Genomic DNA, 27590 nt, shown 5'->3' with positions numbered 1-27590 from the left:
GTGAGGCTGGTCATGACAAATGACCTTCCCTCTCTGTTTCCTGCTGAGGTTTGAGGGACGGTGTGTCTCCTCTGTGTCTGGGTGGCATGCCGGCCATTGCCACCTCTTGACGTTTTGCATTTGGGCGTCACTTATGAAAGCACAACCGGGGCGGTGAAGACTCAGCCCCCGCCCCCGCGCCACAGCCCCAACGTCACCACGGCCTCTCCTGTTGTCCGGCTTTCCCATGAGACCACAGTTGTGGCTGGATCGTGCTCAGGGCTCACATCAGACCACGCGAGCGCGCTGTGAAAGCTCCTCCCAGCTGAGCAGAGTGCTCCAGCATGGTTGCTCGGCTTTCCGTGCAGGCGTGTTGTGTTTTGTGGGGTAGTAGTTGAATTTGGGGGTGCAGGCAGGGCTCGCTGTCAGGGGTGCGTGTTCGCTGATCTACGCTGGAGTTGACCGGCGTGTCACGAATGTCTTGTGAGCGTGTTCACACTGTGGATGTCCCGTCCCTGACTCCTCTGAGCCCCTTCCCTCTGCACACGTCCCTCTCTCGCCTTCTTGCACAGGGTCTTCTTGGACTTTTCTCCCCCATCATCCTGGGCCGTCCTGGCGCCTCCTGCCTGTGTGTGTCCCCATTGTCCCCGGGCCCTCGTCTGTGCTGTCTTCTTTACTGTCCTGTTTCAGTGGGGCTGTGCTCGTAGCAGTCTGGGGAAGAACACCAGAGAAACGGGTGTTTCTGCTGAAATTGTGCGAATTCACAATACTCACGCTCTGTGGGGTCCTGGAGCCCGCGGCCCAGTCCAGCTGCTGCGCTCTCTACCTGGTCCTGGTCTGTGTGTGACTGTTGTCGCTTTGTGACATAGGTGTGGCCATTGGGAGAGCTTGGGGGAGAGCTACATTAGACGTTTCTGTTTTTGCAACTTCTTATGCGTCTGTAATTATTTAAAATAAGTTTAAAAACATATCCCTTTTCTACTCTCCACCTTTAGTACGTCTGCAGTTTGAGGGTGGAAATGATGTTTCTCTCAGGTATGTATTTAATGAGAGCGCGAGCTGCGGGAGCAGATCCCGCGCGGGCTCCACACCTAGCGCAGAGCCCGACGCCCGGCCCAGGCTCCTCCTCATCAACTGTGAGGTCGTGACCGGAGCTGAAATCAAGAGTCAAACGCTTAACTGACTGAGCCCCCAGCCGCCCCAAAGTTGAAAATAATTATTCTTACCGGTGCCTGGGTGGCTTAGTCGGTTAAGCGTCCGACTTTCGCTTAGGTCACGATCTCGCGGCTCGTGGGTTCGAGCCCCGCGTCGGGCTCTGTGCTGACTGCCAGCTCGGAGCCTGGAGCCTGTTTCAGTCTGTGACTCCCTCTCTCTCTGACCCTCCCCTGCTCACGCTGTCTCTCTCTCTCTCTCTCTCCTAGAATTAAAAAAAAAAAAAAAAGGAAAATAATTATTCTTAGAAATGTTTAAGGGTCGGGGTGCCTGGGTGGTTCAGCTGGTTAAGCATCCAGTTCTTTGAAGGGCCTTCTCCATCTTCTTCCAGTTGCTAGTGCCGTCTCTTTAGAGGTTTGATGCCATTTTGCTTCTTGAACGTGTGTGACACCTGCGCTTCCTGTCCCCCTGGCAGCACGCAGGGTGTTTCCTTTTGTCCAGGGTTTTGGAATTTCATGGTAGGATGGACACTGGTGCAGGTCCGGTGTCGTCAGTTCCGCGCGGACTGGGCAGTCCTCCCCGCCAGCCTCCCCGCACCCCCCCCCCCCCCCCCCCCCCCCCCCCCCCCCCCCCCCGCCGGCTTCCCCTGCAGTGGACACTCCGTCTTCTGTTGTACGTTCTGGAGTGTTAGTTCAGTTGTTTTTCTTTTCCTTGTAATCTTTCTCTTTCTCTTTCTGTATTTTTCCTGTTATATTGTAAATTTCCAGTACCTTTTTTTTTTGGTTTATTGTTTTTTGTTGTTGTTCATTGAATAGTTTTTAATGGCGAATGGCAGAGGGCGCGTGGGAAGCAGGACAGGATGGAGGCTGGAGCTGTCTCCAGAGGCTTCAGTCCAGCCGCTGCCACTGGGCCTGGGGTGGCCGCCGCCCGGCTACACCAGCTGGGGTGGGATTTGGGTGACACTGTCCTTCTTGTCTGCTTCTGTACCAGCTTTACCCCCACTTCTAGAGGTTTTGCTTGGACATCTGTCTAGCTGGCCCTTAAAACTTCCCTCCGCATGGGATCTGGCTCTTTGTTTCCCTGCGTCTCTACTCCTCCGTCCACTCTTTCGCTTTGGAGAGTGTGTTGCTTTTTACCTTTCCTTCCGTCCGCTCTCCGTGTAGGCTCCCACCTCACCACAGCTCCCTTCTCCTTTCATGGGGTTCTAAGGAGGAACAAAGCCAGACGGATGTGCTTAATCTGTTTTAACACTAAGTTCTTCCTTAACTGTGTAACTGCTGCAAGTGTGGACGTCTGCCCTGCAAGACCTCAGTGCGCCCCCCCCCATCAGTGACCCAGGGACCGAATTCCGGCGCTGCTCCGCGTGGCTGGCCTGCTGCCCCTGCAGCTCGCTCACTACTGCACGCCACGTCTTGCTGTCATGGCAGCTCCTTCACCAAGTCCCCCCGGCCCACTCTACCCAGTGTCCGTGTTCCGCAGGGACCTGGCAGCGTGTGGGCCCCTTTGTGTTTGTGCGTGTTGGTGCGAGTGGCCCCCTCACGATCCTTGGGTCAGTGTCTTTGGTCTGGACTTTTCTCCCAGGCGTCTGCGTTGTGTCGCCAGCTGTTGCCAGGAAGTCGTCTTTCGGTTGCCTCACCGACGCCTCGGTCTGAACCGTGTCCCTCTGCACCTTCCAGACGTGGCCACCCCCGGCTGGCACCAGCAGACCCCCTGTGCACACACCACTCACCCCAGCTGTGATCCGCTCCACCTGGCTGTTGTCTCAGCCCGCGCTGCTGCGAGTTCTCCTTGACCCTCCCCCGCGCGATTGCTTCCGCATGCTGGTCTCTCACCAGCTCCTCTGCGGTCTTACTTGCTTCCTCCCCTGCTGCTCATCGGCCTTGGTGACACCGTGAGGAACATGCTAGTTTCCACTGGGGATTTCTGATTCTGGCGTAATTTATTCTGTCCCTCACGTTGCTGCCTTAGCCACCTCCAGATAACCCTTCTGGACACAGGTCAGACCGCCTGGTGCGGCACGGAAAGCCCACCTTGTCTTCCCTCTGACTTGTGTCTGGAGGTCCCTCCATATTCCTTTGTTGCAGCCAGATCAGTCTCCATGTGGTTCCTTACACGTGTTCGAGACTGGGAGACTGGGAGCCGGAAGTCTGCCCTGCCCCTCCCCTTCCCCCACCCCCTGCCCCCGCCCCGCTCCCTCCCTCCCTCCTTCCTCCCCTTGCTTTAGCAAACTCTGTGCCGTTAAGATTCATCTGTAGTTGCACCTGCTCCAGAAATATTCTCGTTCAAATTTTGGATGTGTGTCATTCTTCTGTGCGTCTTTGTACTTTCCTGCGGAAGACGTCGTCATTGGCCTCCCTGACTGTCTTTCCTTCTGGTCTGTTAGCCCCTTGGGACCAGGAGCATCTTCTCTCATTTGTATGCTCGGCCTGTAGCACAGATGTTGCTTGAATGGATGCTTCCAGTCATTGCGAGTTCTCTGCCCCTGTTAATTTACTCTTAGAACTGAACTGCCTCCATGTCTCTTCTCTTCTTTGCCTCCTTTCTGGTGTCCTTTGCACCATTATTTCCTTCATAGGAAGCTTCCATGTTTCCCAGATGAGGGCTAAGGCACTATCGTGACAGCTGTTGAGTAGGAGCAGATTTTAAGTATGATTGCTCTGACCATCTGCTTCCTTTTCTCTGTGACCTAAACTTGTCCCTGTCTGATGACACAGAGTGTTATAAAATCTTCACTGGGGATTAGTGTAACTTGACGTGCAGAAGCATTTAGCATGTGCTGGTTACGTGCATGAACGTGTGTGTGTGTGTGTGTGTGTGTGTGTGTGTGTGTGTGTGAGCACAATCCGCTCCCCAGCCTGATGGAACGTAACTCCTGTTTCATTGCTTCTTGCTCAGTTTTATAAGAAGACCAAACAGCTGCCCGTCCTGGTGAAGTGCTGTGAGGAGATCGAGCCGCATCAGTGGAGGCCGCCTGTAGAGAGGGAGGAGCATCGGCTTCCATTCTGGTTAAAGGTGCAGCCTCCTCCCTGAGTGCGCACGTGGCCGAGCGACACCAAACCCTGCCAGAGCCGCCAAGGGCCACTTCTTGCCCCCAGTGCTGGAGTTGTGGGACGGGGCACTGGCGCTCTCCCTCACGCACCCTTCCTCTCCTGCTTCTTGCCCTCCCCCGGGTGGCTCTACAGTCTTTGAAAAGCAGGCCAAATGAGTTTCTAGAGGGTATGATTGGAATGTAGTCTTTGTAGAAATTCGTTGTCCTGCAGAAGAATCCTTCTCGGAAAGATTTCTGGAGACTGTCCGAGGAGGTCCCACAAATCCAGCAAGCGCTGCTTTTTTTTGCTAGATCCTGACATGTGCTAGATCCGTGTGTTCTTGCTCTCAACAGGCCAGCCTGCCGTCCATCCGGGAGCAGCTGTGCCGCAGAGCTGACGGCGCCAGAGGGGTAGGAAGTGTGACGGGAGCCGCTGAGGTCAGCTCAGAGCCAGGCCTGGGGACAGGCAGCTCGGAACTGGGCAGTGAGACTCCGTACCCACTGCTGTTGCCCAAGGGTGTAGTCCTGAAACTGAAGCCAGTTGCCAACTGTTTTTCCAGGAAGGCCTGGAGGCAGAAGCGGCCACCTGTCCTGAAGCCCCTCCTAATCAGGCCCAGCCCCTCCCTCCCGCCTGGCTTGGCCCCCGGGAAAACTCCGGCGCCGTCTGCTCAGGCCGAAGCCCCTCCTAGCAAAATGGTGGTTCGAATTCCTCACGTGATCCAGCCAGCTGCCGTCGTACAGACGGTGCCAGGTGTCCCTCCACTGGGGGGCCCTGGCGGAGACGGCTTTGAGTCTCCGGCTGCACTGCCTCCCACGACTCCCGAGGCCAGGACTGGCTTCCCTCTGTCTGAGCCGCAGACCGTGCTCCCCTCTGCCCCTGTGCCCAAGGTGTTGCTGCCCTCACTGGCCCCTTCTAAGTTTCGAAAGCCATGTGCAAGGCCAAGAGCCTCAAAGAGAAAGGGGGCCAAGGCCTCTCTGTGTCTGGAGCCAGCCTCCCTCATCCACCCCGTACCTGTTATCTTCACCGTGCCCGCCACCACGGTCAAGGTCGTGAGCCTTGGCAGTGGCTGCAGTGTGATCCAGCCTGTCAGCGCGGCCGTGGCCCAGAGCCCACAGGCCATTCCCATCACCACCCTCCTGGTGAACCCCACTTCGTTCCCCTGCCCGCTGAACCAGCCTCTGGTGGCCTCCTCTCTCCCACCCCTCATCGTCTCCGGCAACTCTGTGAGTCTTCCTGTCCCCGCCGCCCCTGAAGATAAGACCCAAGTGAGCGTGGACATCGGTTGTCCTTCGGCTGAAGCGAAAGATGCCTTTCAAGGCCTGGAACCCAAATTAGAACCCCAGGAACCGTCTCCTCTCTGTGCCCCTGTCTTCCCCAAAGAGGAGCACAGCCCAGGGCCGCCGGCAGCAGACCGCGTGTGCCAGGAGGAGCTGTCAGAGAACAGCACCCGTGGCCGGACCCTTGGGAAAGCGGAGGACGGGGGCCCGGGTGTGGAGTCGCCACTGCCGGGCTCCCGAGAGTCTGTGAGTGTGCCCGCCGGGGACACGGAGGAGGCCGTCAAGGTGGAGCCTAACGAGCCCGGGGAGGGCGCCGGTGAGGACAGCGGGGGAGGGCGCCCTGAGGGGCTGGACGCTGGCTTCCCAGGGGAGGGGCCCGGTGAGCCCAGGCGGCCGCCCGCCCCGCAGCAGCAGGCGGAGGACGGAAGTCCGCCCGCGGGAGCCGCCGCAGCCTCTCGGGACGAGGGACGCCTGGGCGCCGTGAGCAGAGGCTCGCCGAAGGTAGCGCCGTCCTGTGCCGACGCCGACGCGGTGCGCAGCAGCCCCCCAGGCACGTTTGAGGCCGTGGCCGGCACCGACAGCCAGGCGGCCGGGACCCCGGCTGGGCCGGAAGCTGGGGTGGAAAAGGACGGGCCGGAGGAGGAGGAGGAGGAGGACTTTGACGACCTAACCCAGGACGAGGAGGACGGGATGTCCTCAGCCTCCGAGGAGTCTGTGCTGTCCGTCCCAGAGCTCCAGGTGAGAGCCGGGGAACGTTCGCATGTGTTCTGTGGTCTCAGCCGTTTGCCTCATTTACTGATAGGCCACCTGCTTGCGTGCTGTGTTTAGAGAGTCCTGCCCCTAGTTGTGTGACTCTTGACAACGCTGTGAGACACAGGTTGGGGGGCGGGGGACGAGAGGAGAGGAGAAGGGTGAACTTTTACTCCGGCGTGAGGCTTGGGGCAGTCCCTCACCTGTTAGAGTGAATCCCCTGCATGTGGTTTAAATGGCTCCACGTGTAGGTCCTACGTGTGCAGCCCACAGAGGAGAGCCGTCGCCAGGGTGGAGGGCACCTCTCAAAACGCATCGTGTCCCCCTGGGTGCCGACTCATGCTGGGCCCTGGTGGCCCCTGGCGCGGCGATGCCAGCCCTGGGGACACTCTCGGGGGTTGCAGGAGACCATGGAGAAGCTGACCTGGCTGGCCTCCGAGAGGCGCGCGGGCCAGGAGGGCGAGTCCGAGGAGGAGAACTCCCAGGAGGAGAACTCTGAGCCCGAGGAGGAGGAGGAGGAGGAGGCAGAAGGGATGGAAAGCCTGCAGAAGGAGGACGAGATGACAGACGAGGCCGCCGGGGACCCTGCCGAGAAGCCGCCGGCCGCCCTCGCCTCGCCCGGGACCGCTCCGGAGGCGGAGGCCGGCAGCGCCCCGCCAGGTGGGGAATCCCCTGCCCTCGGCCTCCCCCAGGCTCCTGGGTCCGGCGCCCGCGCTGCCAGCTTTGTTCCCAGAGTCGTCCCAGTATCTAGGTGGCTCTCAGACCATCAGTCACGTGTGAGGCTAAGAGCTACGTTCATTTCAGAAAACGCTGCTGTTCCTCACTGGCACGGAGCCCTCCGGGAGCCCGGCTAAGGCTGTGCTCGCTCCCACGCCTCCCTCCCTCAGTGCGCGGCGGCGGAGGTGCCCTAGTGTCCCGCGCGGCACGGCCGCCTGCACGGGCCCGGGGCCTCGCCTTCCCGCCCTTTCCCGCCAGCGCTTCTCCCGAGGCCCTCCCAGATCCGGGCCGGGGGCGGTGGGTGCGAGGGCGGGGTCTCCTGAGCCCTTCCCAGACCCCCGCTTCCCCCGGCAGCAGCGGCAGCGGGTGCAGGGGCGCGTTCTCCTGAGGCGCAGGGGCGGGTCAGAGCAGCCACGGGTTTGCGTCTTCCCCAGGAGAGGGCGGCAGGGCCGCGGGGAAGGGCCGGAGCGGCCAGCGGGCTCGCGGCAGGCGGGGAGGCCGGGCCCGGGCCAGCAAGGACACCGCCAAGCTCCTGCTGCTGTACGACGAGGACATTCTTGAGCGGGACCCACTCCGGGAGCAGAAGGACTTGGCCTTCGCCCAGGCTTACCTGACCAGGGTATGCGGATGCTGCTTCCTGTTGCGCCCGTCCCTCTGAGCCCGCTTCTCCTCCTTTCCAGGGGTCTGCGGGAGGGGCCGGAGGCACAGGGCTCAGTGACACGTGGCTTGTCGTTAGTGCCCGAGCATCACCTCTCTGTTGTTCAGGAAGTGGGCAAAGGGGATTCCATCATCTGACAGGGGGACTTCACCGGGTTGGCTAAGAAGGACCTTTCTTGGGGCCTCAGCCTGAGAACAAAGACTCTTGTGCCTCGGCCCCAGGGCGGACCTCAGGGAAGCACCTTGGTCTCCAGAGACAGGAGCCAGTCCTGGCCATGGCCTTGTGCCCCAGCCTCGTTCTCTTAAAGTAGCCATTTAGTTCTCGCCCGTCCCTCCCGCCCCCTGCAAGGGGCCTGCTCGCAGTGCTGCTGCTGCCTCCCCTTCCTGGCTTCGGTGTCGTTCACCCTCCGCTGGTGGCGTGTGGCAGTACACGCAGGGGGCGCTCCTTCTCTGTCTCCGCGTGGAGCTCACGTCCGCGAGGACAGGCCCGGGCTGTGCTCCGGGGAGAGAGGCTCGCTGGGCTTGTGAGCCGGCTGTGGTGTGTGCCGTGTCCGCCGCGCGCAGGGCCCGGGACCTGTGGGAACGGCCCGGCACGGCCCCTGCTCCTCGGCCGGCGCTGCTGCCTGGCGTGGGCGCCCGGACGGAGCACTGACGCCGGTGCCTCTTGCGTGCAGGTGCGAGAAGCCCTGCGGCACGCCCCCGGCAAGTACGAGGACTTCCTCCAGGTCATCTACGAGTTCGAGTCCAGTGCTCAGAGGCAGACGGCTGTGGATCTCTACAGAAGCCTGCAGCTTCTGCTCCAGGACTGGCCTCAGCTGCTCAAGGACTTTGCTGCCTTCCTACTGCCCGAGCAGGCCCTGGCCTGTGGATTGGTAAGTGCTGCGGTGGCCGGGGCCGGCGACGTGGGGCTGGGCAGGGTTCACGGACACTGTTCCCGGTCACATGGCCCTGCCCTGGCCCACAGAGCCCTCCTGTTTTCAAGGGGTGACCTTCCTGGCTCCTCCTCTCCCTTTCCTTCACGTGGGCCACGTGGGGCCGTCCCTTTGCTTGTCCTCACTGGCCTCAGGGAAGTCCCGTGCCTCGTGCCCTTGCTGTCGTGAGACAGGCGCCCACGCAGCACACACTTCATGAGTGCCCAGCGCGCCGGGCAGCACACGCTGCTAAGAAAGGGTGACATCCTTGCCCACGTGGCACTTGCGTTCTCCTGGGAGACTCAGGTGATAGACAGTGAAATAAACGTATGTAGTAAACAGATGTGAGGTTTCTGAAACCGACAGAAACGGTAAATGTGTGAAGTGCTTCCTGGTGACGAGGCCTTGAAGAACGAAGACTGTGTCAGGAGAGAGCAGCGAGGGCTGTAGGCGGGAGGGGGATGGCTGCCACGTAAGGTGACATTTGAAATTTTGGAGAAAAAGTGTGTAAACGTGAGGGAATATTCTAGTAGTTCTTAGCGTCTTGTCATGACTGAGAGACCCCGGGAGGAGCAGTACAGTGAGGGGTTCTGGTGGGCTTGAGGCGGTCACATGGGAGTTGGGTGACTTTTGGTTTTTAAGTCTATTTCTTTATTTTGAGAAAGAGACAGAGAATGAGTTGGGGAGGGGCAGAGAGGGGGAGAGAGGATCAAAGCAGGCTCTGAGCTGTTAGCACGGGGCCTGACGTGGGGCTGGAACTCAGGAACTGGGAGATCATGACCCGGGCCGACAGAGCCCCCCGGCATCCTGGGAACGGGGTGACTGCACACCCTTCCGCCCTCTCTTCCCCTGTGGCTCCGAGGCTCAGACGAGGGCTCGTGTGGAGTCATTGTAAACTGTGTGGCACCACAGGACCTTGAGAGTGTGATTCTACAGTGCATGGAACCCCAGCTCCGTGACACATGCATGTGTCTTGGGTCTGTTCACGTCCCTGGTCTCGGGGGCTGGCCAGCCTTACAGCCCACAGCGGGTGGACGCCTGACTCCTTTGACGTATACGTATATATATACTTTCTAATGTTTATTTTTGAGAGAGAAGCGGGGGAGGGGCAGAGCGGGGGTGGGGACCTGAGCGGGTTCAGAGCTGTCAGCACAGAGCCCCGACGTGGGGCTCGAACTCCCCAACCAGAGGATCATGAGCTGAAGTCAGACACCCTGGACCCAGGTCTTAAAGTGGGTTTTGCTGTTATAGCGGCGTGCCGTCAACCCCGCCCCAGGCCCGCATTTCCTGTCCTCTGCTCGCAGCACCCGGCCCTGCTCAGCCGCACAGGGACTCTCTCCGCTTCTCTCCCCTGTGCTAGTTTGAGGAGCAGCAGGCTTTTGAGAAGAGCCGCAAGTTTCTCCGGCAGCTGGAAATCTGCTTCGCGGAGAACCCCTCGCACCACCAGAAGATCATCAAGGTCCTGCAGAGCTGCGCCGACTGCCTGCCCCAGGAGATCACCGAGGTGCCCCTCCCGCCTGCTTCCTGCCGCTGTGCCCCCTGGCGCCCCCTGACCCGGCCCCTGTTCTCTGGCTTCTGGGCGCCGTGAACGTCCTGGAGGGACGGGGAAGGCGAGGACTCTGTAGGCTTTTCCTAGGCTCCCGGAATAGGGGGTGCTTGTCCCCTGAAACCAGAGCCTCCCTGCTCTTGCCGTGTCGGGGTCCCCTCAGTGCCCTGGGGGGGGGAGGTGCGGGAGGCAGGGGACGCTGCCTGAGCTGGGGATCGGAGTGTCGTCACTGGGTCACACGGACGTGAGCACCCCGCCGGCGCAGGCACGCACGCAGGGAGGGGAGGGGAAGAACCCTTGGCTGTCAGAGAGGCTTCCGTGTGTCCCTCAGGGCAGTGGGGAGGTGGCCTTGGAGTCTGGGGTCGCCGTGGGGTTGCAGCCTGGAGAAACCCTGGGGCCTGTCTGTCCCTTGGCGCCCTCCCCAGCTCAAGACGCAGGTGTGGCAGCTCCTCAAGGGCCACGACCACCTGCAGGACGAGTTCTCCGTCTTCTTTGACCACCTGCGCCCGGCGGCCAGTCGGCTGGGCGACTTCGAAGAGGTCAACTGGACGGAGGAGAAGGAGTACGAGGTGCGGGTCCCGGGCCGCGGGGCTTCGGGCCGCGGGCCGGCCGCGTGAGCGAGGGGCGCCCGCCCGGGGTCTGCGTTGAGCGGCGCCCGCTCCTCCCCAGTTTGACGGCTTTGAGGAAGTGGCCCTGCCAGATGTGGAAGAGGAGGAGGAGCCCCCCCGGGCGCCCGCGGCCGCAAGGAGCAAAAGGAGGAGAGAGATCGGGGCCCAGAACCACGACAAGGTACGCGGTGGTCGGGCGTGGCCTGCCGGTCCGGAGTCGGGCCCTGGGTTGCGTGTGTGCGTCTGGCGGGGCGCGCCCACGGCCGCCCCATCGGGAGGCTGCTGCTCCTCTCCTCTCGCTCGGGGGTGTTTCTCGGGGGTCTTCGCCTCTTCCTTCCTCTTGGCACGAAGACGCAGAAGTGAGTCCCCACTTTGGCGGCACCGGCGACAGCGCGCGCGTGCTCCTGGAACGTACCTGGTCGTTCTCTCGGGGAACCCCATGGCCGTCCCAGCATTTTAGAGAGGCCGAAGCGTTTGTGGCCAGGCCGTCGCCGGGGCCTCGTGTCCATAAGCGGCCGTGCGCGGGCGCGAGCGGGCCTGCGCAGACCGCCTGTGCTCTGCTGCTCTCCAGGAAGGAGGCCCCTCCCCACGCCTCTTCTGCTCTTCCTTGCCGAAAGTGGTTTCCTAGCAGCTGGTGACCTTGGACATCTTCTTTAATCTCTCTGTCGCCAGTTGGGACAATAACTTGCCTCTGGGTTTACTGAACAGAGCGTGTCCCATGGGGGCCTCCAAAAGCACAAGGAAAGCCCCCCCTCAAGGGGGCCGGGAGGGGCGGAGCTCAAGGCTTGGGGAGGAGGTCACGCCTCCGGACGGAGCTTTCCCGGGACTTTGCCTCGGATCTTATGTGGCTTAAGTATTTCTCGAAACATCTGGGCCACCGGGAGATGCCGGTCTTCGGGTCATTGAGGGCTTGTCGGGGAGATGAAAACGGGCTGGGATTGAGTGTCCCCAGGCTGAGAGGAGAACCGGGGGCTCATGAAAGAGGAGGCCGGCGTAGGCACCGAGACGGCCTGTGCGGACGTGCTGGGCCGCTAACTGAGCGCGGGTGTCCCCTAGGACGCCGAATGGCCCGATGGCGCCAGGGACTGTGCCTGCTCCTGCCCCGAGGGAGGCCCCGATCCCAAGCTGAAGAAGAGCAGGAGACGAGGGTGTGGCCGCTGCAGCAGCCGGGTGAGCGGGCGACCGAGGGGCGGGGTCTGCTCCCACATGGGCCTCCGGCCTGGCCTCCGGCCTGGCCTCCTGCGAGGCCCACATGCTCGCGCTAGGCCGTGCACACGCCGTTCCAGTTAAAATAGAGCTTTTTAGGTGTCCCAGTGAGGTATTAAATATTACTTATGTAAGAATGAGCTTTTATTTTTTTAAACAGCAGTAATTCTTGAGAAACTTCTAAGTAGTTTGTAATTGCATGAGTTAACCTGGTGATAAAAAGTTATTAAAAGTCTACCTTTTCCAAAAAAAAAAAAAAGAATCTTTTACACGTACTGAACGGATTTGCTTTTAAAGACAACCCTGTGGATGGGGCGCCTGGGTGGCTCAGTTGGTTAAGCGTCTGACTTCGACTCAGGTTATGATCTCACAGTTTGTGAGTTCGAGCCCTGCATCGGGCTTGTCTGTTGACACTGCAGAGCCTGGAGGCTGCTTCAGATCCTGTCTCCCTCCCTCTCCCTGTCCCTCCCCTGCATACTCATACTCTCTCTTTTCTCTCTGTCAAAAATAAATAAACCTTAAAAAAAAAAAAAAAAAAGAATCCGGTGGGTAAAGCTTTTGGAATTGGATAAAAATCGATTGCTTCAAATATTTATTTCTCAGCTTGCTTTCTTTTTTTAATGAGGTGCACTTGTGTCAGGAAAGCAGCGCTTGGAGTACGCGGGGCCTCTGGGGGGAGGGCTGGCAGCAAAGGTGCAGTCCCGGCTGGGGGAGCAGGCAGTAGAAGCAGACACCCTGTGGGCCGCTTAAAGGTGGCAGAGCGCGTGGACTCGGTGGACCTCCTGGGCGCGGGGGCGGGGCTCAGCCCGTGGTAACGTCCTCGGGAGACCCCTGACCAGGGAGGCCGTTCTGCAGGTCTGTGATGGCAGGTCCTACAAGAGCAAGGAGCCCCACGAGTCGGCGGGCGGCAGCCCCCAGCGGGAGGCCAGCCCCGGGCCTGGTGCTAAGGAGGCCGGGCAGCGCAAGGACGTGCTGGAGGAGGAGGCCCCCGACGAGCTGGAAGGCGTGGAGGCCACCCCGGGCCCGCCGGGCAGGGGAGCTGTGCCCGGCCCAGGTGAGGTTCTGCCGGCCCGGCCCCCCTGCCGCCCCCGGTCTCCGTGTCCTCACTACCAGCAGGCGGCTCTGAGCAGGAGCAGCAAGTCCTTCTCGGACAGATACCTCCTCTTTCGCTAATAAGTAACAGGGGATCCTCCTGTCCCGCCTCAAGTCGCTCTGCTGTGGCCTCCGTCCTCTCGAAGATTGGGGGTGTGAGACCGTGCGCCTGCACACTCTCCCCCCTGCCCGCGGACCGCGCTGGTCGGCGCCCCAAAGACTGCCGTTCCGGGCCCTGACGGGTGTTTATCTTCACCTGAGTGGCTTGAGCCAGCCCCACCTCCGTCCTGGGGACCGGGGCTTTGTCACCCCAGCCCACCTGCGCGGCCCCGGCGTAGCCGGGCATCCCAGGTGCACCCTGGCCCCGTCCGTACTCTCTGCTCCTTAATTTCCTCCTAAGCAGGATCAGCAGTGGGGAGCACTCAGGAAGTGACCCTGACAGAGCGGCTCTCCTTGGAGGACCCCCCGCCCTGCTCGCCCGACACTGCCCTGCTCTCCAGTTCTGGAGCCGTGGTTAGGAGAAACCAGGCCGAGGCGTCCCCCAGACTTCGGGATGGGGCCGAGGACCAGGAGGCAGTGGGTGAGCCCCAGCCTTCCATGCCGGCCTGGGATGCGCCGGCAGCCGAGAAGTGGCCAGGAACTGAGGAGAGCCCTGCTTCCTTCCCGAGTCCCGTTTCCTCAAGGACCAGAGACGTAGGGAGGAGGCGCTTGTCTGAGGTCTCGGACAGCCCGCGGGGCTGGTTGCTCTCGAGCAGAGCCGGGGTGCAGACCGCAGACAGGACGTCGCCCGTCCACGACTCTTCGTCAGGAAAGGACACCTCAGAGACTTCCTCCAAGGCCTCTAGGGGAGGGTTGCCTAAGGACCGTGGAACGCAGGGCAAGGGCCCAGTGGGTGAGCAGCAGCCGAAGACCACAGAAGCCACGGTCTGTGCCAACAACAGCAAGGTCAGCTCCACTGGGGAAAAGGTGGTGCTGTGGACAAGGTAGGTGGGGCGGGGCAGTGGCCGCTGCGTGTGTTCGGAAACCGTGGGCACGTCCGTGTTGCTAACCGGGTTAATTGTGGCATGTGGGTTCCAGGGAAGCCGACCGCGTGATTCTCACCATGTGCCAGGAGCGGGGGGCACAGCCGCAGACGTTCAGCGTTATCTCCCAGCAGCTGGGGAACAAGACCCCGGCCGAGGTCAGTGGCGGGGCCCGAGCACGTGGACTGGGAAGGCGAGGGCCGGCCGGCCCAGCTGGAGACAGGACACGGAGTGCGGCTGGACAGGTGGCCCCCGGGAGGGGCCCACGCACCAGGGTGGCTGAAGCCCCAGACCCCATTCCAGGCCGGGCGTGGGAGCCGTGCTGTCTGGGGCGAGGCGCTAAGAAGCCTCTGGACGGGAGGGCCCCGCGGTGTGGGGGACACGCCTCCCGGGCTCACTGTGGGGACAGACAGGCTGGCTGCAGGCGGCGCCCGCGCTGCCCTTCTCGCCGCAGGTCTCCCGCCGTTTCCGGGAACTCATGCGGCTCTTCCACACGGCGTGCGAGGCCAGCTCGGAGGAGGAGGAGGACGCAGCCAGCACCAGCAACACGGACCAGCTGTCCGACCGCGGGGACCTCCTGTCCGAGGAGGAGCTGGACGCGTGACCCTGGGCGCACGCGGGTGTCGTCTGCTGGCCCCGGCGGGCAGCGTTTGCGCTGCGCTCGTGGCCCCTGCAGCTCTGGGTGTAGGGCCACGGGCACAGGGGCAGAGGACCGAGGCCGACTGGGGTGGGGAGGGCTCTGCCGGGTCACGCGTCGTTCTGGGTCTTTCCGAATGTACCCGTGGCTCCCTCCCCCCTCCCCGCCACCCAGGTCCCACGGCGCGTATTTATTGTCCTGGGACCCCATCACAGTGGCTCTACGCGTCAGAGGCTTGTGTTGGCGTGGCCAGTCCCAGAGCACCGAGCTCCGGCGGCCAGCGGTCTTTATTGTAAACCGGCTCCGTCCCGCGCACGCCGCGCCTAGTCCCCGAGGCCGCCGCTCTGGTAGCGCTGGGCCAGGCTGCGCAGCTCCTGCAGCGCCTCGTCCAGCTCCGCCTGCTCCACCCCCGCGGCCAGGAAGCTGGCGCAGCGCCGCACGTCCAGCTTGCTGAGCTCCCCAGCCAGGTCCCCCAGGGCCCGGGTCAGGGCCGAGGAGGAGCAGAGGGCGCCGAGCACGGGAACGCTCTCCACGGCTGCGGAGGGACGGGAAAGGGGGCCTGAAATGGTGGTTTCACCCCGGGCTCTGCCGTGCAGACTGGGCGGGGGAGTGGACCCAGCGGACTACGTGCCGCCCCTCTGGGCTCCACTGCTCCGGAGGAAGGCCACGTCCCTCGGGAGCCATCGAGTGAATAAAGGGATGTTTAACTGTGGACCTCGTGAGAGCCTTCATGTAGGGAAGGAGAGAGCAAAACCTCTCCCATGCCTTCACCGCCCACGTACCTGCTCCACACGGGGCACCGTCCGCCAGCAGACCTTCCCGGCTGAGGCCTGGGGAGAAGAGGCGGGGGTACGGGGGAGCCACCTTGCAGGGAGCCTGCAGCAAGTGGGAGGAGCTGTGGGGCGAGAGAGCAGCAGTTGAGCGAGAACCTGAGGAAGGTCTGGGCACGGGCAGCGGGCAGCGCACTCACCTCCTGACTCTGGGCTGCTGCTGCTGTAAGTACTGGGCCAAGACGTCTTCCCCGGCGGTGCACGCGTGCAGCAGTGAGGGCAGAGGGGTCCCCGGGGCCAGCTGGCTGCCAGGACAGAGCCAAAGCCATCCTTAACCTGTGGGCCAGGACCTAGGGATTTTTGTGTTCGCGGGCCAGTGGCCAACGAGGGACGCTGAGGCTCCTGTCTCGGGCGGGGGCGGGGGCGGAAGGAGAAGAGCGCGGCGATGCCATCAGGACACCCAGAGGTGTGCGCGAGACCAGGATGGGAGTCCGAAGGGGAGAACCCGCCGCCCTCACCTGGTGTGGCACGCTCTGTCCACACCCCTCAGCACCACGGACTGGGCGAAGCAGCGTGTCCCAGAAGGGCTCCCACATGCAGACAGCGGGGTCCATGCGGCGGCCCCTCCCAGCTGCACCAGGGCATCAGGAAGGGACTGGCCTGGGGCCAGGGGGAAGGGGACAGCTGCCGCTGCAGTCACCACCTAAAGGGAAGGGACAGGTCAAGTAGTGGCTTCCTCAGCTCTGGCCGCGTCCTGCCTGACGCTGCATACCTTCTTCCCAGAGAAGTTCAGCATATCTGCCAGGTGGGCCATGGGCAGTGGCGCGGAGCGGAGGCGGTACGGAGCGGTGAGCGCGTCCAGGGCCGTGGCCAGGATGGCACTGCAGTGGAAGGGCAGAGTGGCCTGTAGAGACACCAGGAAGGGCACTTAGCCGGGGTGCGAGGGCAGAGTCCTCGTGGCAGGGACGTCCAGGTGCTTTGGGAGAAAGCAAAGGACCGTGGGCTCCAAAGGGGCCACATCAGGCTGGGCTCAGGCGGAGGGTTCAAGAACTGGGCTGGTGGCAGAGAAAGGCTGGGGCCAGGGCTGCAGTGGCAGCAGGAGCCTCGAGCCTTACATCGTAGCGCAGGTGAGGGAAGGTGACGGGTGGCTCTGGCCGCAGCCCCAGGCTGCCACCCAGGGATAGGGGGCAGACCAGACAGCTGTGGGCGGACATGTGCACCAGGCCCAACGCGGTGTTCAACACACGATAGGTGTTCTTCAGGGGCTCCTGGGGGAGGAAAGGAGCTTGTAAGCGCGTTCTCCCCGGGAGGCCCCGCTCCCTGCCCCGGGACTGTTCACCCCGGGCGTCCTCACCCCGCGACCGCAGGGCCCAGGGAGCAGGCCCCAGCTTATAATTCCCCGTCCCGAGTACTCGTCTCGGAGCAGCTCTGCGGCCTTCGCGCCCAGCCCGGAGAAGCCGTCGTGCAGGTCGCACAGGATCTGGAAGCCCTGGAAGAAGACGGGGCGTGGAAGGCAGCGCGGGCCTGGGGTCCTGCCCGCGTCCGCCCGGCCGCGCTGCTACCTGCAGGTAGTCACACTCCTCCACGTAGAAGTGCAGCCTGTCCTCCACGTCTTCCAGGTACCGGGGCTCCTTCAGGATGCTCTCGCCCTGGCCAAAGGCCTCCAGGCGGCCCGCTTCCCTGCCACGCGTGAGCACAACCCCGACTTGCAGGAGCCCCGCCCTCCAGCCTCCACCCCCCACGATCCCACTTGCAGTGGGGGTGGGGAAGGTGGCTGCAAGGGCCTCATCAACACCGGGGGGGGGGGGGGGGGGGGGGGGGGGGGGGGGGGGGGGGGGGGGGGGGGGGGGGGGGGGGGGGGGGGGGGGTGACTGGGGGTGGTGGTGGGGCCAGTCGAGGGGGGGGGGGGAGCCGGGGGGGGGGGGGGGGGAACCTGTTCCTTGCTTCCCCCCTCCGGCCTGCATACCCATCGTGGTTGTACTTCTGAATCATACAGATGCTCCGGGGGTGGAGATGGACCCGGAGGAAATCTGACCAGACCCTGATGCTGCCCCCCGTGGGGATGAACGGTCTGGGGGCTGTCGCAGTGGTGAGCGGTGCGGGGCCTGAAGAAGAGTCCAAAGGAACGTTCTTCCCGTTGCTGCTCTGCCCCGTTCCCCACCCTGTGGTGCCCATGGAGTCTCACCTTTGCCATTGGGAATGGATTTGACCCTCCAGGTACCATCACTACTCAGCACTCCCTGGAAGGCGGAGGAAAGAACCTGCACTGAGTTCCAGGCAGCCTGGAGGCACAAGCGGACTGATTCTCTGGGTCCTGCAGGCCAGCCCCGCCGCCTGCGTTCACTCGTTACACTTCTTTGGAAACGTGCTTCTTGCCAGAATGCCATCCCAAGGTACTGAAGAGGACCAGAATCCTCCTTCTCTGGAGGCCCTCACCTCTGCGCTCAGAAGGTCCTGGAGGCCAGGGGTTTGGGGACAGAGTTCCTCCCTGTGTGTGGTCAGCTTTCCCTGCCTGAAAGAAAACGGATCTCAGTGACAGTCCCCCACGGCTGTCCAGCTTCCTGTGCCCAAACTGCGTGTGTCACCGATACCAAGCTATTGCCGCGTCCAGCTGTCTGTCCCTGTAGAGGCCACCTTCTTGTTTTAGGGAGCTCAGGCTACCTGTGCGAGAAAGAACAGGCCACGTCGGGGCAAAGCCTGCGGCCGCCAAGCCCCCCCGCGCCCGGCGTCCCCGCCATCCCCAGCCGGGCCTGAGCCGGGCGGCCGGGGCGGGGCAGCACCGCGGGCGCCCACGGGAGTGCCCAGTGCGCCGGGTCCCTGCTCCGCACGCCCGGGGCGCTCCTGGCGCCGGCCGACCCCGGCCCGCCTCACCCTTGAGATCCATGAGGATCAGTCTGGGCGTGTAGGTCTCCTGGCCGTGCGGCGTCCGGCCCGTCCGGTACAGGACGTCGGGACACAGCTCTGCCGGCGGCTCCCTGCCGCCGGTCGGGGCGCACAGCGCAGCATCCTGGGGGGAGCACACGGGAAGGCCGGGCCTTAGCGGGGGCGTCTGGAGACCCCGAGCGGCCCCGCGGGGGCAGCGCCCGCAGGCCTCACCTGCTGGTTCCACCAGTGCGCTCCCACGAAGCCCGCAAAGTGGCCCAACTGCAGCGTGAGCACCTCCCGGGCCCCGCCCGCCATGCCGCCCGGCTCCGCTGGGCCGCGCAGGCGCGGAAGCCGACTCGCCGCTCGGGGCCGATTGGAGCGTCGCCGTGGGGGCGGGGCCTCCGGCCCCGCGCTGTACTGGTCCTCACAGGCCTCTTCCGCGGGCCGAGCGACGCGTCGGGTTTCGGAGGCCCCGCCCACAGCCCGCGGGGCGCGCGGGCCCCCGTTTTCGCTGGGGGGCGGGGCCCGGCGCGGCCGGAAGTGGCCGGCGCGGGGCCCGTGCGCCGCGTGGCGCGCTCTGGGCGGGGCCTGGCGTCTCGCGTGGGGCCCGGCGGCGGCCGGCGGAGGAGGCTCCCCGGACCGCGCGGCGGCCCGGCTGCCCGCCCGTCACGGCCCGCGAGGCGGGCGCCCTCCGTTTGGTCGAGGTCGTCTGGGAACGTCCTCTCCATGCTTGCGCATCCTTTCAGCCCCCTGCGTGGCCCCGTCGCGCGGGTGCGACGCGGCCGAGGGGAGCGCCGACGGCGGGCCGGGGTCGCTCCGGCTGGCGGCCGGCCGGTGGGCGTGTGCCGAGCCTCCCCGTGCCCGTGGGGCGACACGCGCGCCTCGGGGGGGCACCCGCCTGGGCGGCGCGCGCCTGGGGTCCGAAAGATGGCTGTAGTCGAGCTTGGTAAATGGCACAAACCTGTCTTCCCCAACTCTTTACCGGTGTGAACCGCCACCTGCGGTGTCGGGAGATGCCGGCCGACGCACCCCCACCTTACCAATCGTAGCCCCAGTCGCTGGGTGGAACTGCTAACGGGGCTGAGGGCGCCTTTTCCTACGTTCATCGGCCACTTGGAGATCCATTTTTGTGAAGTACACGTTTAGATTTCTTGCACATGTTTCTTTTGAGTTGTCTTATTCATCCGTGGGAGTAAGCACTTTTTTTCGGGATACAAGCTTTTTGTCAGTTCTATGTATTGGAAGTATTTACTACCGCCCTGGGTCGTTTTCACTGCCTTAAAGGAAGTTTTTACAAGAATAGAGTTTTGTTTGTTCTGCTTTTAAAACAGTCATCTATATGGACCTTTTCAAATGTTAGCAATGCTTTTTATTTTACCTTCCGGGCTCTTCATCCTGTTCTGTTGATCTGTTCCAATTTCACGGGGTGAACATCAGGTTTTCAAAATTGTCCGCAAGGAGGCGAAGAAAAAAAAGGAGAGGGGAGAGTGTTAGGGGTGATAGAGCAGCAGCTAATAAATGTAGACACAATGGTGGCATTTAGATTGCAGGTATCAGTTTAATACTTTATTCAGATGAAGGTCATCGGTGGATATTAAAGCTTTTTGGTGATAATTTGCTGGTAAACGGGAAGGTTTCAGGATTACAGAGTAACACTCCACAGGTAAACTTACCTTGGTAACTGAGAAAACATACTGTTACAGTGACGCGTGTCACAATTAACCAAGTGATCAAATTTAGCATCACCAGTAATGGGACCCACTGAAGTGATGTGACTGTGGCCAACCATCTACTGTGCTTGCGAAAGCCTGTAACCTGTATCTGCAGGAACAATGAGGCGCGTCTAGAACGTGGGACAGCCTGTACCACTGGCCTGGTGTCTTCAAAAATGTCAGATAACAACACCCCCCTCCCCCCCCCGAGGGTCTGCTGAAGGTAACAGGACACTGATGAGATACTTCACTGTTAATGTGATATGTGAATGTTGATTGGAACCTGGCTTGGCAATGGGGGTGGGGGAGGGGGGAGCCATGAAGATGTAATTTAAAGACCGTATTAGAGAATATTATATTGATGATGGGTTTCTCCAGTGTGATAGTGGTATTTTGGTTACACAGAAGAATATCCTGTTCTTAGGAGAAATGTGATAAAAGACTTGTCTGCAATTTCCTTTCAAATGGTGACTCAAGTAAATAAATAGCCCGACGTGGGGCTCAAACTCTCAAACTGAGGTCATGACGAGCCGAAGTTGGACACTTAACCTTAACACTGAGCCACCCAGGCGCCCCTCTTTTTAATTAATGGGATTTTTTTAGAATAAATTTTTTTGAATTTCATGAAGTCTAGTTTATCAAATGTTTTTTCTATGGACCATATCTTTGGTGTTGTTTTTGCCCAATAGAAGGTCATGAAGATTTTGTTCTCTTTTATTTATGATCATAAAATTTTTTTTAAAGTTCATTTTTGAGAGACAGAGTACGAGCAGGGGAGGGGCAGAGACGGAGACACAGAGCGTGAGTGGGAGAGGGGCAGAGAGCAAGGGAGACACAGAAGCAGTCTCCAGGCTCCGAGCTGTCAGCACAGAGCCTGGCGCAGGGCTCGAACTCATGAACTGTGAGATCATGACCTGAGCTGAAGTCAGACAATTGACCGACTGAGCCACCCAGGCGCCCCTTTACAGTTTACTTCTTACGCTTAGCCCTGTGTTACATTTTGAGTGTCTAAGTGAGTCCATGGCCCGAATCCATGGTTGCCTGTCCACAACCAGCCATCCCGGCACAATTTGTTGATTGTTTTTTCCCCAACAAATTGCGTTCACATCTTTGTTGAAAATCAGTTGAGCATAAACAGAGACTTCTGTCTGGCCTCGGCGGCGTCTGTGGCGGGGCCAGGGCCGTGCGCCTTGTTACTGTCGCTTTAGGTGATGTTTTGAAAAAAGGAAGAGTAGGTCCTCCCAGTTTGCCTGAGAAAATCATTCCGACTCCAGGTTCTTTTCTTCTCAAGTATGAACTTGAGGGTCAGTTGCCAATTTTTGCAAAGGAGCCTGCTGAAATTTCGGTACTGACCGCGCTGTATTTATAGGTCAGTCTGGGGAGAATTAACACTTTAACACCATGGGGTTTTCCAACCTGTGAGCACGGACCGTCTTTCCGTCCATTTGGATCCTCTTTAAATTTCCCTCAGTAGTAGGTTATGGTTTTGGTGGATAGTTTTGCAGTTCTTCTGTTAAAGTTGCCAATACTGTATATTCCTGCTCTTTTGAATTTACTTTCTCAGTGTCAGTTCTGCACGTCTCCGTGCTGGGACGGCCGCCCAGCACCGGTTCTGCACATGCTCCTCCGGTGCTGTCCGCTGTGCGTGTGCAGAGGCCCGAGGTTCCCTCTGTCAGGGTTACGTCATCTGGAAATGAAGACAGTTTTACTTCTTCCCAATCTGGATTCAGTGCAATGGAGCCATGAAGACAAGTCCGAAGAGACGGACTGAGCGGCAGGCTTCCCACGGAGCCGGAGGAAATCGGGGCGTGAGGGCAAGTCTATAGTAGAAGGATCTTAAGAAAAAGGGGACTGGACAGGGTGGCTTATGATAGAGGATTTGGAAAAAAATGAGTCCACATTTAGCAGATGACACAAGTAACAACGGTAACTGCTCAGTAGGACTCGGGTGGGGCAGCCGGACGACTCGCTCCACGCTCGTCACAAAGAGGAGGCCTGTCGACGAGGCGCTCCGCCACCCAGAGATGGAAGTGGGTCCCAGCCTCATCTGCAGGCAAAGGTCCCGTCTGCCCGTCGGATGCAGGTCCAGGCCCCTCCCGTTCCGGGGCTCCAGCTACTGTTGTCAGTGGTGGGGGCCCGGGTGACAGCAGTGTGGCGGCTCCGTCGCTGGGGCGTGGGACTCGGGTTGGGGGTTCGAACCCCACAGTGGGTGTAGAATTTATTACAAATAAAATCTTCAGGGGCGCCCGGGTGGCTCTGTTGGTTAAGTGCCCACCTTCAGCTCAGGTCACGATCCTGCAGTTCATGTGTTTGAGTCCCGTGTTCGGTTCTGTGCTGACAACGCCGAATCTGTCTAGGATTCTCTCTCTCAAAATAAGTAAACTTAACAAACTTAAAAAAAAAAAAAAACTGAAGTTTTTAAAAAAAAAAAAGCCTATTTTTAAAAAGTTTATTTTACTTTGAGGGGGAGGGGAAGAGACAGAAAATCTCAAGTAGGTTTTGTGCAGTCAGCTCAGAGCCCAAATGGGGCTTGAACTCGCTAACATGAGAGCATGACCTGAGCCAAAATCAAAGTTAGACGTTTAACTGACTGAGCCACCTGGGCGCCCCAAAAAGCCTAATGTTTGCGGAGTTTTATGTCTAGGAATTGGTAACAGAAGTTGCTTCTGGAAAACGGGAACGAGAGGAAGGAGGCTGGTTTCCACGAGACCTAGTTTTCTGTGGCTTGAACTGAGTAACACGCAGGGCAACAGCAGGAGCCGAGCTGGACTGAGCCCCCGGGTGGCCCCGGCCGCGGCACAGCTCACTAGGGCCTGGGGAGCCTTGGGAGCGGGGAGGCGGGGTGGGGGTGGGGAGGATGGAGAGGCGAGGGCTTCGAGCTCAGGGCTGGATAAACTTGCAGCCGACGGTCCCCGGTGGGGGCATCAGTGAGGGATCAGAAGGCAGAACCGCACTAAAGGGGTTTGTCAAGGGGCTTGGGGCCCTTCGGGTGGTGGCGGCTGCCCCCGCAGGCCTGGGAGTCCGGCCGAGGCCGTGAGGGCCGGGGGTCCCGGCGTCGGGGAAGCCAGCTCTCCGGGAAGACGGTCTCCCGCAAGGAGCGTCATCAGCCCCAGGCCCTGCGCCGCAGCAGCTGCACGTGTGACTGCGGCCTCGCGGCCCCTCCGAGGGGTCAGGGGGCGCGAGGGCGAAACCGGCTGCGAGGCCCTGAGACTGCCGGGAAGTGGCGGCTGGGACTCGGACTTCCGGGCCCACCGGGGTGGGCGGCGCTGACCCGAGTCCCTGGTCCTCCCGTCCCCCCGGAAGTGGCTGTGTAGACAGAACCACGGTCGCTGCGCTCCCCTCACTCCACACCGTGTCAGGAGCCGGCACAGAGGGGCGTCGGTCAGGCTCCCGGCGCCGTGGGAAGCCTGCAGCGTCGTGGGAAGTGAGCATCAGGGAGGTGCGGGGGGTGTGTGTGTGGGGGGGGGGGGGTTACGGTGTGAATCTCAGTCTCCTGAGCCGAGTCAAGTCTGGAAAATAGAACTCACGGAAATTTCTCTAGGCTCTAGTCTCGTCAGACCCCTAACAAGAATCGAACACAAAACTTTAAGAAAGATTTTATTTTTAAGGCAAAGATCCATAATTATTTGACATACGAAAACCACCCCCGTTAACCGAGTTTCTGGAACGAGGACGTCTTCCTGCCACTCGGTCCCGTCGCGTCGGCGGGAGGGACCACAGTCCCGTCCAGGCCCGCGCGCGCAGCGGCCTCTGCGCATGCGCCGTGCAGCCCCCGCCCCGCCCCCGCCCGACGGGGTCCGTGGAAGGAAACGTCCGCTGCCGTCCAGGCGCCTGGGACGCGGCTCAGAGGTGGGCGCACAGCCGCTCCAGCTGCCCGGGGTTTGCGCTGCTCAGGAACAGGAGCTGCTGCTTCCCTTCCTCCGTATGAGCTAAGGGGGGGCGGGGGTCAGACACGCGGCTGGCGGTTCTCCGGCCGCAGTTACCCCGAAAATTCTGTCCTCACCGGCTACGTCACAGTCCCGAGGGGCCTCGCTTCTAGAACTTTCCTCCCAGTAAACTACCAGCTTTTCTGTCTCTAATCCTCCAACAGGCCGGTCTCCCTCAGGGCCGAGTCCGGCTTCCGGCCTCGACCCCCTTACAAACCTCCCCAGTGCCGCCTCCCAGCGCCCCACGGGCGCGGCCGCTCTGGGCGCCTCCCCGTCCCTGGGAGAACCCCCGTCCCGGCTAGTTCTCCGCCGCCTTCTGACGCGGGAGCCTTTCCTCTTCCCTGCGCCGAGGGCCAGGCGGAAACAAGAGCCGCACGCTCGTGTGCACACAGGGCGGGTGGAGCAGGGGCGTGCTGCGGGGCCGACGGCCGCACACGCGCACGCACGCAGGGCTGGCCCTGGCCTGGCCGCCTCCTTCCCTGAGCACCGGATGCTGCACTGCCGTGAGAATTTGGGGAGAGACGTCCTGTCTTCTGTAAACTGAACCCTAACCTCCCGCCCCCACCGCTCTCCACACCCGCGGCCAGAGAGGAGCCGGGGGGAAGGGGTCACGGCGCCGACTCGGGGGGACTCAGAACGCAACCCCCCAGGAGTCACGGACCTTTCTCGTGCTGAAGCCAGCTGTTCTCCAGGTAGTACTGAATGCAGCTTTCAAACTCCTTCCGGCTGTAGTTGGAAACCAGGATGGGAACGAAGGGATCCAAGGCGTCAAATCCTTCCTGGAGAAGGAAAAGGGTAAAGTCACAGTGCCCGTTAGGGGACCACCCGGCGGAGATCGGACTCGGACACGCGGCCCTCCCGCCCGCCTCACGGGCTCCACACAGCGCCTGGCTCCTCGCCGCCGCTCGGCCGGGTGCAGAAGCTTCCGGGTGTGGGTTTACACACATATTTAAGTATCTGTTTTGCAGTTTTTTGACTTCAGAAGCCAACAACCATTTTGACAGTTCATAGATTCAAAAACAGGAACCAAAATTAATAAGGATACGGAAAAAGACATTAACTGGAACATGAGCTGAAATGAACGGATCAAACCGGATTTCCGATTCCAGACAGGACAGTGACGGGAGCAGGGGTCCCCGCGGCTGGGCGGACACCACCGCGCGCGGCGGACCCTGAGCCGCGGCCTGCAGCTTCGCTCTCGGGGAGTCGGGACCGCTGACCCCACAGAGGGTGCCGGGGGCAGCCTTCCTACTGCTCGAGGCGAGGGTCTCGGATGCGGGAAGGGGAGGGGCCTGTGAGGCCAGCTCGTATCCGTACAAACGCCTGGTTTTCTAACAAGTACAGGAACGGATACAGACAAGCGTGGATGTGTACGTGCGGACACACGGATGTGTATAGTACGTACACGTGTGTGTCTATTTCCAGACTTCTCCAGAAGGCCTGGAAGTGATGCCCCAGTAGCCATGAGCACACCTGGCACTCAGGTCTTGGTACCTAAATTCCAGTCCACGCTCAAGAAGTGGGGCATCACTTCAGTTCCACCTCTTAAAGGAAGCGTATTTTAAATACTTATGTGGAGTGCGCTCCAACACACACAACACTGGGCTTGAACTCCCGACCCTGAGATCAGTCGCAAGCTCCAGCGCCCCAGCCTGCCAGGCGCCTCTGGGCCGTGGTAGGCAAATACCACATTCTCCTCGAACATGAATCAGGGGTGTCCGGAGAAACAAACGGCTAGGACAGGGCCTGGGCAGAGAGCACAGAAGACAGCCTGAAGGCTGAAGGGGCTTTTACAGGCTTGATCCGGGGCAAATTAAGCACCAAAATCAGTAATGACAGTAAAGGTTTGGAGCTCATTAAAGAGGAGTCTATGTGTCTCGAGAAAGGAGTAAGGAAGGAAAGTTCCTGCGTGTGACGGAGCCAGGGGATCCATTAGAAGATACCATTCTGCAAGTACCTCCACTGGCCTGTGGGGAGAACCAGAGGCAGAGGCTCAGGCCAGTGGGGGAGGCCTGAGGGTGCAGGGCGTTGACTGGGTCTCAAGTACCCGTCCACTGACCTGTACTCACTCGTCACGGAAGGAGCAGTCACTTTACTGATGAGAACCCAGATGACAGCACCTTAGCCAAGTGTCCCCCTTACCCCTGGAGTCCTGGGGGGACTGGGTCTCCCAGGGGCCTCCCGCTGTGGGCTCCCAGAGACCCGGCACCGCATCTACCATCACACAGTCAGGAGACGACAGCAGCCCAGCCGGAAGGGAGCCCACCGCGGCGAGCACTCTTCAAACACACAGATCTGAACAGCCCAAGACTGAAGCACTGTCCCAGCTCGAAGGAGACCATAGACCCCAGACAAACACATGATCCGCGGCTTTCTGTGAAGGACATGGGGTGACTGTTAACGTCAGAAGCCCTATAGATCAGGGAACAGCGTCCTATCCGTGCCAGTTTCCTGGTTTTCACAGTTGTGCTGTGGTTCAGTATTCAGAATGTCTCTGATTTTAGGAAATGCACGCTATTTAGGAAGAAAGAGGCATCGTGTCTCAGGTTGCTGTCACATAATTCAGGAGAAAAATAGATGGAGAAGAAGAAAGCAAATATGGTAAAGTGTTAACGTTTAGGAATCTGGGTGAAGTCATACAGGAATATGGCTGTTCTCCAAGTCTGTAACTATGTCCAAAAGGAAAGAGAAGAAAAAAAAAAGAGCGCACGAGAGATCTCTTTAGACAAAGTGACTATCTAAGGGGAACCAGATTTTCTAATGGTTGGACCTTTCCCAGCAGCTCCTGGGGCAGATAGGCTGTCCGCGGCTTGAAGAGGGACCCAGTCTGGCTCAAAGTCAACACGATGGCACCTCCATGCTGAAAGAAATAAAAAGCTCAATTAGAAAAAGGCGCAAAAGAGAGAAAAATGCATTTTATTTTCAGTTTATTTAGAGAGAGCGAGCACGCATGGGGCGGGGCAGAGAGAGGGTGAGAGAGAATCCCAAGCAGGCTCCACACCCCATGCTGAGCCCAACTTGGTGCTCGATGCCACGAACCGTGAGATCACGACCCTCAATCCCACAAACCGTGAGATCATGACCTGAGCTGAAATCAGAGGAGTTGGACGCTTAACCAACTGAGCCACCCAGGTGCCCCGGAAAAGTGCATTTTAATCATCTGTAGAGTTTTAGTACAGTTAAATGGCAACTAAGTAGTTATCAATTCTGATTTCGCTCTGACAGCAAACTGTTACATGATCTTAAATTTATCAAAATCATTTTCAAAGTCGGTAAGTTATAAAACCACCCTGAACAACCGCAAAGTAAAAGTATGCCAAGATTTAAGTACAATGGCTTTTCCCCAGGCGAGTGGAAAGAAACCAAATATCCAGATTTTAAACTTTGGCACCGCTGTGGGAATTAAGGAAGATACAAGAACTTTCTGTGCGTGCGATCGGAGACCGAAAACTCTGAGGAGTGACACATGCTCACCCAGTCGTTCTTCACCATCTTCCTCAGGTTGTGCACCAGCGCCAGCTCCTCGGCAGCCACCTGCCGGGTCAGACGGGGCCGGGTCAGTCCATGACCAGGGACTACAGAATCCTGCCTGCTCTGGGACTGCCCGCCCACCGGCCAGGTTTCGGATTCAAACCCGTCGACAAGGGAGGGGGCGGCCTGCGCCCACACCACCGCCTCCCTCAACGCCTCTGCCCTTTTGGCGCAGAGGCCGCGGGTCTGACGGCTGCGCACGG

At 60.5% G+C, this 27590-nt stretch overlaps 3 protein-coding genes across 10 annotated transcripts in view; 1 reads left to right on the top strand and 2 right to left on the bottom strand.

The window, feature by feature from the left end:
* GON4L (gon-4 like) overlaps window positions 1–14650 on the top strand; it is a 69820-nt gene extending 55170 nt beyond the window's left edge. Inside the window, exons 21-33 of one of the 2 annotated variants that reach the window (XM_039251325.1) lie at window positions 4027–4143; window positions 4514–6175; window positions 6592–6847; window positions 7339–7523; window positions 8236–8433; window positions 9833–9976; window positions 10444–10587; window positions 10688–10807; window positions 11683–11796; window positions 12688–12886; window positions 13328–13907; window positions 14002–14104; window positions 14401–14650. In XM_039251325.1, the coding sequence (XP_039107256.1) occupies window positions 4027–4143; window positions 4514–6175; window positions 6592–6847; window positions 7339–7523; window positions 8236–8433; window positions 9833–9976; window positions 10444–10587; window positions 10688–10807; window positions 11683–11796; window positions 12688–12886; window positions 13328–13907; window positions 14002–14104; window positions 14401–14550 (3972 nt within the window). In that variant the 3' untranslated portion in view covers window positions 14551–14650. Of the gene's footprint in view, window positions 1–4026; window positions 4144–4513; window positions 6176–6591; window positions 6848–7338; window positions 7524–8235; window positions 8434–9832; window positions 9977–10443; window positions 10588–10687; window positions 10808–11682; window positions 11797–12687; window positions 12887–13324; window positions 13908–14001; window positions 14105–14400 lie in introns of both variants that reach the window. The other variant, XM_039251324.1, reaches the window with a different exon arrangement.
* A 168-nt stretch (window positions 14651–14818) lies between these two features.
* On the bottom strand, window positions 14819–18672 carry MSTO1 (misato mitochondrial distribution and morphology regulator 1). Of its 5 annotated transcripts, none has more exons than XM_039251327.1 (14): window positions 18450–18659; window positions 18225–18360; window positions 17945–18014; window positions 17790–17865; window positions 17539–17593; window positions 17320–17458; window positions 16916–17033; window positions 16708–16842; window positions 16469–16621; window positions 16126–16257; window positions 15872–16056; window positions 15557–15658; window positions 15366–15478; window positions 14819–15118 (listed from the first exon to the last, which is right to left on the bottom strand). In XM_039251327.1, the coding sequence occupies exons 1-14, from the start codon at window positions 18531–18533 to the stop codon at window positions 14907–14909; spliced, it is 1710 nt and encodes a 569-aa protein (XP_039107258.1). In that variant the 5' UTR covers window positions 18534–18659; the 3' UTR covers window positions 14819–14906. The 5 variants fall into 5 exon arrangements, with proteins under 5 accessions (XP_039107258.1, XP_039107262.1, XP_039107257.1 ...); XM_039251331.1 differs by having other exon boundaries at window positions 14819–15142; window positions 15384–15478; window positions 15554–15658; window positions 18450–18658; XM_039251326.1 differs by having other exon boundaries at window positions 15554–15658; window positions 18450–18647.
* A 4831-nt stretch (window positions 18673–23503) lies between these two features.
* DAP3 (death associated protein 3) overlaps window positions 23504–27590 on the bottom strand; it is a 28012-nt gene continuing 23925 nt past the window's right edge. For all 3 annotated transcript variants that reach the window (XM_039251393.1, XM_039251395.1, XM_039251394.1), the window contains exons 10-13: window positions 27331–27390; window positions 26627–26716; window positions 24518–24635; window positions 23504–23859 (exon numbers count right to left, since the gene is read on the bottom strand). In XM_039251393.1, the coding sequence (XP_039107324.1) occupies window positions 23774–23859; window positions 24518–24635; window positions 26627–26716; window positions 27331–27390 (354 nt within the window). In that variant the 3' untranslated portion in view covers window positions 23504–23773. The remainder of the gene's footprint in view (window positions 23860–24517; window positions 24636–26626; window positions 26717–27330; window positions 27391–27590) is intronic.

Source organism: Hyaena hyaena, unplaced genomic scaffold (genome assembly GCF_003009895.1).
Source record: "Hyaena hyaena isolate Hyena2069 unplaced genomic scaffold, ASM300989v1 scaffold_385, whole genome shotgun sequence".
Taxonomy (NCBI): Eukaryota; Metazoa; Chordata; class Mammalia; order Carnivora; family Hyaenidae; genus Hyaena; species Hyaena hyaena.
The sequence above is the reverse complement of the archived record's forward strand: the minus strand, read 5'-3'. Positions and strand labels throughout refer to the sequence as shown.